Genomic DNA, 9,263 nt, shown 5'->3' with positions numbered 1-9,263 from the left:
CAGACTTGTAGTCGGTGGTTCCTTTGGCCTGCATGTGCATGACAGCTTCCTTGAAGATCTTCTTGTTCCGAACGTTGGCTTGGACCAAAGTCTTAAAGCACGGCACAACGGCGTCAGCCTTTTCATTGAACTATAGAAGGAGAGAAACATGGGAGACGTAAAAAAAAACATTTCCACATTCTGGCTCCCACATATTCTTCCCTATCCAGCTGTAGCTCCTGCCTGCACGGAGCTTGAATGCGTGGGCTTGTGCAGATGCACGCTGCCCTGCTACTCTCTGGTTGGCAATAAACACCAGTAATTACAACTTTCCACACAAAGAACAGGTGCACCTGAAATGCCAGTCCAACAGACTGAGTGCAAACCCTGCCAAGGTAATATAATCTGTCTCATCTCATCCACCGAATTAGGCTAAACTGTGTATGTGCTTGTCCGTGTGTGCGTCCCGGCGTGCGTGCGGTGGGCTCATCTTTCTTCCGAGGGCTCTCCGTGCATGTTTACAACATTAACTGTAATGTATGAAATGGCATGTATCAAATGTTTCTCCTTGAAGGTCAGCTTCAGAGTCTAGTGACATTTCAGGACAGATTGATGTAAAACGCTCCGTGTGAGGGAAGCTGACATTTCCCGTGACAGCTGCAGTTGTCTCATATTGAAATCCACAAAAGAAATCTCAGCCCACAAATGTGCTCTGACTCACTATTATCTCTGTTTTACCTTTTAAAATGTTAAGGAATACAGTAGCTGTGGGGCTCGATAAAGAGACGTGAAGTGAGTTAAATGAATGATTTTTTTGCAATTATAAACTAGGATTTGTCAATGAAAACAATACTAAACACAGAGGACGACTTATTTATTTAGAGCTGGTAAATAATTCACAGCAGGTTTTCATAAGCCCCCAGTTTCTCCACAAAAAGACTCGTTCCCACCCAGATTACCATGCTGATTTCTGCTCCTATATCTGGGATTTAGGGGCATACAGTGGCTAAAAGCAATGGATTATGAAGGATTACCGAAGAGAGTCTACCAACACAGCCACCACACCACGCACATGTAAGTGAGCAACTGTGTGCCGTCCTGCAGAATAACATTAATATTCCTCCTCACGCTGGTCTCAATAGGAGGTTCGATACCCAGCCGAGAGTGAAAGACGCAGATGGACACAATCTTGCACAAACAACAGTGATGCAGGAAGAACAAATACACAGTAATGAGTAAGGTGAACTGTTTCCACAGCAAGCAAACAAGTGGGAGCAGAGGGAGCCCACTTTATCTCTGGCTAAGTCCCTGCTTGATTTCCACACCGACAAGCAAATATTTGCCTTTATGTCACTTTCAGGAGTGATTCGTATCGTTAATTGCACAAGCTTCAACTTACCCGGGCCACATTCACATAATCATCATCGGAAAGGGTATCGAGCATCTCCACCACCGAGGTTTTCATGAGCTTCAGAGTGAGTCCACTGACGCTTCCACTCCTGCAGACAAGAAATGATGGAACGCCATGACTGAGGATCTGAAGAGAAAGGATCTGACAGGTTTTTGTTTCAAACATGTTAATAATTAGAATAAAGTCAGTAAATAGTTAAACATATTTTTGAAAAGTAGCAGGAAGAAGGTTAGCTTATTAAAGCCTAACCCTTGAAAAAAACTTTAATTTTATTCTCTTAAGAGAATATATTTGGAAATAGAATTAGCAATTATACACATGTTCATCTTCATAGACTTATTTTAATAATAATGCAATAATAATAGAAATAGTACAAGTAATTTAAATATAACGTAACATGTATACAATATGTATAATTTATATATATGTATGTATATATATATGGTATAAATACTACACATACTATTTATAAGTGTTGATATATTTACTTATAATACTAAAAATAAATACTAGCATGTATAACAATAATTACAAGGTATACTTGGTATATATATATATAAACTCCCTATAATTATTGTTATACATGCTAGTATTTATATAATTGTTCTTGCATTGTGCCCATAACTGCTTTTAAACTTTATATCATGTAACAATATATATATATATTGTATAGTTTACATTTAAACCCCAGAATTGTCACAAAAAATCAGGGGTTTGTCAGTATAATTCCTAATTAAAAAGTTCCAGTTTCTCTTAAAATTATGGTGATTTTCCTCCACTATAAATAATTTCTGGATGTTATTCATCCATAAGTAGTTATGCGTTTTATAAAATATTAGTACCGTCTGATATTTAACAAAATCCTTTACAAGATTTTTCAGATTTCAGAACAGTAAACGATTAAAAAAAATAGACTACAGACAGTTTTACCTTGAATCCAATTTCAATGACTTCTTTGACTTCCAAAAACCATCCCTCCAATCCCATGCAGCGGCTCAACCCACCCCCTGAGTGATTTAACATAACGTGTCTCTAACTGCAGGATGTGAGGCTTGGACTGTGGAAGATGAACAGCAATAATCGCCTTACAAGTTTAGCCTTTCCCCTGACCAACAGGTGGCACTAGAGTCCTTTCAAGGAGACCTGTAATCCTGCCAAAGGGTGGTGGTGGTGGTGGTGGTGGTGGTGGTGGAGGGGGGTGACAGTCTGAAATACTTACACGTCTACAATGATGACCATGTCTTTAGGAGATGATGCGCCTTGGATATACCTGCACAAAAGAGGCAGACAATGAACTTTTAACTCATTTCTATAAGCGCTGAAAATTGCACAAAACTACTGAAGTCAAAATGAGCCGGGTCACAAGAATCTGAGGCGAGCACGGCTGAGCCCACTTAAGTTGCAGAAGACTTAAAAGGCTTATGTGCTTAGAAGAGTTAATAAGTCCTCAAATGCTTCATAGTTGGCTACTGTTGGCTGACTTTAATACCGATAGTTCCCCTTGCTAAATAACACGGCCTACTCTGAATAATTATTGCATAAGCCAAAGTAATTACTTGTTGCTGGTCAAAGTATATAGAAACGCATTGAGTACAATAGTCTGGATTGAACTAAACCCTTCTAAATACTGCAGAAATCACCCTCCAGACAGCCTTAGTAACGGGTCCAAGAAGCAAGAAAAACAACCATAATACTACATCCTCCCAGCAGTAATACAAATATTAGACAATAAAGAGAACTCATGATACTAGAGTTTATTTCAATGTGAGGATATGAAATGTATTTCTGTTTGATCTAATTCGACTGTGGTAAAAATCTATTTTGGTTGGTCCTTTATTTCAGGTTTGCTTTAATTAAAGTCACATTTTAATTAAGTCACCTAATGGTAGCAGACTATTAAAGCCCTGTCGTCTTTTCATTCATTATGTTGTCAATAAGCACTTTTTTTTGTCCTCCAGACACCCTAAAGTGGGGTTAGATAATGGAGCCACAGACAGATAAAACAGACTCTGTTGCATCAGAGCTGTCACAATGTTGTTTTAATGCAGCTTTCCCTCCACCTCCACTGCCTGCGGATGAAATTTGTTTCAACACATTTAATGTCGCTTTACGACAATTGACGAGCTTAAGTCTGCCGGTTAATTAAATGATAATAAATTAATGCTCATTTATTGTGGTGATTAAGGTTGTATTCAGACTGGAAAAGTCCGTTGGTACGGACCGAGTCCTGAACCTTTTTATAATTTGCAGACCAATTTTGAATGACTGAATCAGCGTCAGGTACAACACTTTTTACTGCTACGATGGCTATCAAGATACGCTGATGAGTGTTTATGATATATATAGATTGTCCAGAAAACTGAGAGAGAAGCAATGTGTGTCAAAGTTCTTTTACTGAGCCTGCATTCATCCATCCAACCACATTCAATGAGTTTCTGTGTTTCATGGTTGCTCTGCAGCTGGGTTTACATCCTGTAAGGACCAGCTACGGTGGCTGTTTTGGTCCAGGTTTGCTCTGAGCTCGGAGCCTATTCAGACTAAAGTAAGCTCAGGCGCTATGTCCGAATTCCCTCCCCACTCACTAAGGGATACCTAACCAAATCTAACTAATGTAAAAGAAACAAACAAAGCCTGGAAATAACTACAAAGTGTACTTTATATTTATATCATTTTCTAGTGCGTCCGAATCTACAATTCCAAAATCAAGAGCACTAGAAATTTCCCAGAAGTCTTTGCGAAAAACTAGTGTGGATCAATGCTCACTACATTAGCAATTATAGACTACAATGCATTGTGGTTTAACAATTTTTGCAAAAAACAAACGCGTTTAAATTCAATTTTTTAACAAACCATCCACATTTTCACCATCAGAACACGGTGGACTCACAAATAGACGTTCCGAAATGTTTTATTGATTCGATTTTCACTTGAAATCGGTGACATCAGTAAAGTAAAGCAGTCGAGAGCATCGTGTCCAAATTGCTTTTAAAATCCACTAGATACATCGTTTTTTAGTAGTTAGGGATTAGGGTGGAAATTCAGACGTAGCCAGTGTGTCAGTCCGATTGGAAATGAGCTGACCTCAAAAGATGGGTCAGAGAGTGGTTCCTGGTTCCGGACCAGGGTTCGTTTGTGTGTATTCAGACTAATTAATTGATAAATTAATTAGAATTCATTCAAACTTAACAGATCAATAATTGATTCATAAACATATAGATCGATTTAGCACACAAAGCTAAAGTCTGCTAGCTTGATGCTAACGTTTAATGGAATTTCCCAAAGGACGGCTAACGCTTGACGAAAACCTACATTGCTGACTAACTGAACCAATCTTTATTTACTCACAGGTATGAATATTCCCAACTCTTTTAAGGAAATATTTTTTAAAGTGTTTGTGGTCTAAGGTACAGTTTTTTGCTCATACGCTATAGTGCGAGCTCCACCTAGTGGCCAAACTAAAACGTCCTCCAGGAGAAGCAGAACAATGTTTACAATGTTAATAATCTGAACATTTTTGTTGGAACTTCTCCTTTAGAGAATCTATGTAACACTGTATGCTATTAATAATCTCATTATTTCACTACATACATTTAACAGTATGTGAACTGTATCAGATTCATATAAATATATTCAAAACATATAGTATATTATTAATGTGTTTCTAAACAAATTGGTCTAAATGTGTAAACTCAAAATGTAATTGAATTGAGCTGATCAAAAGAATTTAAGCAAAAATTGAATAATTGTGAATCAAATCGAATCGTTTCTGGAAATTACTATCGATACTCAGCCCTAATTCAGATTTAAACTTTGGCTATGGATTTTTAGGAGAAACGAATTCTTGTTCACTTGAAGGAAATCAAATGTGTCCATCTTGAAAACACCTTTAGGTTGTAAACCTAAACATTTGATTGAAGCAGCTGTTCATCCAACACTTTATGACTCAGTACGAGCTCGTCCAACAGTTTGTTGGGCAGAAGTTGAAGCAGCCTGTGAACATGGAAAATGAACTGTACAGCAGAACTGTTGTTGGGATGGGGAGAGCAGAGGCATTTGTGAAGGCGCTGGCCAGATAACTGCTGTCCTGGAAGAAGTTCACACATCTGCTCAGAGTTGACAGAAAACTTTCAACTTCTTCCAGTGACAATTAAATTCACATTTGCCACTGATACAATGTTAGTGGTGATTGATGAACCAGATGAAGGCTTTTCTGGGGCTCTCTGAGCTGGGGAAGGAGGAGGGGAGGGGGGGGGGGTCTCGGATGGAGAGCGGGCTGGCACGCCGTTAGGCGCCATCTGAGACGGAGACACAATAATCGTGTGGGGTCTCTTCACTGATTTTCAGACTTTCTGATGAGTGCGGAGGAAAGCCAGCTGCCTGAGGGCCAGAACGGCTCTCTTCTTATGCCTGCCCAAGCCGATATGGAGGGGTAAACAAAAGCCCTCGCAGACTTCGCCGCTGCTCTTACATCTCAATGCACCCGACTTGCTGGCAGGCGCCGCTTCAGACTGCAGAGTGACCTCTGAAGTGTGTTGAAGTGACGTTCCTCTGGACGCGGCTCAAATTGAACCAAACCTGGACCCCACTATCCTGAACGACGAGATGGAACCTCAATTGAAACAGGAGACGCTTCACAAGAGGTCGATTAACTGAGCATGCCCAGAGTTAACACAGGCAATATGCATGTGTGCGTATGAGCGCCAAAAGAGGAAGGAGGAGGGAGAATCCAATTATTTTCAATAATAAAGAACGCCACATCAAAGGTAGAACTTCCACAGTCCTCCAAAACTGGGTAGCAAAGGAAATCAGGTCTGGAACCATGAGGCGTACAGGCATGCATGACTTTTATCAATTTAATTACAGAAATCTTAATTTAAGGCAGCGAGGGAGAGGAGGGGAGCTCAGCGACTCCACATGTGGGGGCCTGCTCTCCTCTGAGCACGTGCAGCTTCTGAAAGTGATCGGCAGAGCGGGCCCGGAGCGCGGTCGGCGTGTGGCCCTCATCTCGGCTCCCCCCGGCGGGCGGACAGTCACCTCGTCTAGAGATTGAAGAGGGTCATTTGCTGTCGACTGATACTCAGACCAAGTACGGGATTTCATTAACTTCTATGGTCCCACTAATTCTGGTTGAGGAGAATGGTCCTTAAATGAAACTTCAAGTTATTTTTCAGGGGTTAAATGTTAATTATAAGGCAATACGGGCTTCTATTACTCAGTTGTTACAGGTTATTTTCTGCCAAAGCAATAATGAACCCTACGACAGCGAACCGCCGGAGCTTTTGGGCATAAAATATGCTGAGAAAATATTACTTTCAAGCAGATCATTTTTTTCCCCCCACTGCAATAGAGGCATTGATCAGCGGTAATGGGGTTTAAGAAGAATGTGTGAGCAGTGATGGAGTAAGGACGAGTAACATATGAGTCAGGATGGAGTTGGAGCTATAGTGCTGCCATGGCTGATCTTCCGCGCAGATTGTCTCGGCGTATCAGCAGCCTTCTCTTTTTCTCAGTTTTTCACTGCCTGAAGTGCAGCAGAATCTTCCCTCTGCCTCCGAGCAGAAAACATCAGGATCAGAGGAAATGGGTAAAGGATTTTCAGTCTTTGGACTGATAACGCCATTCTGACAGATAGAAGTCGTGAATTGAGGCCAGTATCGGAGCGTAATTCTCCCCCATTTTGAATCATGGATCCAGATGTGTCGTTTCTGCATGGATTCTAGTCAGTAATTACCTCTCAGCTTCTGCCCACTGATGCCATTCTTTCCTTGTCATTACCCAGACTGCCGAGTGCCAAGGCCAGGTGACAAGCAGACGGGTCTGGCTGGTGCTGAACAGATCTCCGGCCCCCTTCCTGTCCACCCATGACAGACTCATCAGCCAGCAGACACGACTCCCCAGCCCAGTGTCCGTTTAATCATTCACCAAAGCTCAAGTGTAGACGTCACTGCTGTGGTTTTATCAATCAACTAATCAGAGAGCGTACAACCTCATGTCTGCACCAAAATGTCCATCCATTATTTTGGGAGAAAATCCTTCAAATCTAACAAAAAATGCACTTTAATTTGTGTGAGAATATATTGAAAGTATAGTGTATGTAATGATCAGTCATTAGTTATAATGTAAAGGGGATTTGTACATTTGAAATAATCTCAAAATAAAATCTGGGGGAAAATACTTCAAACTACAGAAAAAAATCAAACAAAAATTCAAAATAGTGATACAAATTTAAAATGTATTTATTTTATTTCTATAAATTAAACTATATTTATCTTACTTAAATGTACAGACATACAGAAACTGCAGTAAACATATCAAGGAAAAGTTTGGAAATCCTTTGAGTTTTCTCAGATTGCTGCATGAATTTGTCTTAAATTGTGTTCTGACCTTCATCTAAGTCACATCACCGGATAAATTCTTAAACGACTGCATCACAAAACAATGTCAGTTTTTGCTGAACAAAACCAACATCAAAAAACCCTGATCCCAACTGTGAAAAATGGTGGAGGGAGCATCATGGTTTGGGGCTACTTTGGTTTGGGGATTGTTGAATTCCCAAGTTTATCAAACTGTTTTGTAGGAAAACATAAAACCAACTGAAGTTCAACAGAGGATGCGTAATGCGACAGGACAACGACCCCAAAAATCCAAGTAACTCAACAACACACCTAAATAGAAGAAAATACGACTTCCCAGTCAAACTTCAGGCTTCAACCCGAAAGAGATGCTGTGGCATAAACTCAAGAGATCAATTCACACCTGACATCCCATATCACTAAACTGAAACAGTTCTGTTCAGAGGAATGGTCCAAAATCCCCCTAACCGTTGTGCAGGTCTGATCTCCAACTATAGAAAATGTTTGAAGTTATTGCTGCTAAGGAGGGCCAACCAGTTAATAAATCTAAGGGTTCACATTTATTTCCACCCTAACCTTTGAACATATTTTGTTCAATGAGAACTAGGGTTGTGAAAGTTAATCCGTTAACGCATGTGATTTATCGAACCAGAATGAACGCGTTTATACTCATTAACGCCCTCAGGCGTCCAGCCATGCAGCTGTGAGATCAGCATAATAAAACTCTGTCTAAAATACATTTAAACTATTTTTTATATTCTGTCATTGAGATTTTATTAAATTAAATAAATAATAAGGCATTTATTTTAGATTTTGGACAAAAGCGATCTTTTATTTTAATAAATGAGGCTGAAGATGAACGTCGATCAGACAGCTGCTGCGTGGAGCGAAAGACCCGCTGTGGTGGGCGGAGCCAAACTGAGCTGTCTGCCATTAGAAATCCAACAACCAGGAAACTGATCATTATTTTATTTTGGGATGTGGACCAACATTCAATTTTCTAAATCTTGCCAAAATGTTCTTATATTATTTTTCACACACACAATAAGAAAAAATGTGAGAAAAAAATAAAAAGCTGAATAAAAAGAGAACTCCAGGAAAAATCTCAAACGACAGCAGCTCTTCGGAGATAAATTCTTATTTGCCGAGGTTCCAAAGAGTTAAAAATAAATGCTCTAAATGTACAATTTTGCGCGTGATTTTGTATTACGATTATTTGCATATAAATACATTTTTGAAAAAAATCAAACGCGATAAAATTTTTTCTAGGTTGCAATTAATGAGTTAATTTTTTTTAATCGATTCCTGGCCCAAATAAAAACATAAAAACTGACATTGCTTTGTGATGCAGTAGTTTTACAAGATGAACATATTTTATGACAAATTCATGCTGAAATCTAAGTGATCCCAAAGGGTTCATAAAGTTTTTCATTACATTTTTAAAGTAAATAAATACAAATTTTGTGGCATCAGTTAATAATGGCTTCAGGAAATATTGAGTTAGTAACAAATCAACAATG

At 39.4% G+C, this 9,263-nt stretch overlaps 2 protein-coding genes across 2 annotated transcripts in view; one reads left to right on the top strand and one right to left on the bottom strand.

Annotated features, from left to right (window-relative positions):
* abhd14b (abhydrolase domain containing 14B) overlaps window positions 1-7,559 on the top strand; it is a 49,302-nt gene extending 41,743 nt beyond the window's left edge. Inside the window, exon 3 of the mRNA XM_036212037.1 lies at window positions 7,170-7,559. Coding sequence (XP_036067930.1) covers window positions 7,170-7,304 — 135 coding nt within the window. The 3' untranslated portion in view covers window positions 7,305-7,559. The remainder of the gene's footprint in view (window positions 1-7,169) is intronic.
* cacna2d2a (calcium channel, voltage-dependent, alpha 2/delta subunit 2a) overlaps window positions 1-9,263 on the bottom strand; it is a gene marked incomplete in the record, with an annotated part of 243,323 nt that overhangs the window by 31,646 nt on the left and 202,414 nt on the right. Inside the window, 3 exon segments of the mRNA XM_024269892.2 lie at window positions 1-130; window positions 1,379-1,478; window positions 2,610-2,660. Of these exon segments, the coding sequence (XP_024125660.2) occupies window positions 1-130; window positions 1,379-1,478; window positions 2,610-2,660 (281 nt within the window).

This window comes from Oryzias melastigma, linkage group LG5 (genome assembly GCF_002922805.2).
Source record: "Oryzias melastigma strain HK-1 linkage group LG5, ASM292280v2, whole genome shotgun sequence".
NCBI lineage: Eukaryota > Metazoa > Chordata > Actinopteri > Beloniformes > Adrianichthyidae > Oryzias > Oryzias melastigma.
Note: the sequence above shows the minus strand (reverse complement) of the source record. Positions and strands in the feature narration are given on the sequence as shown.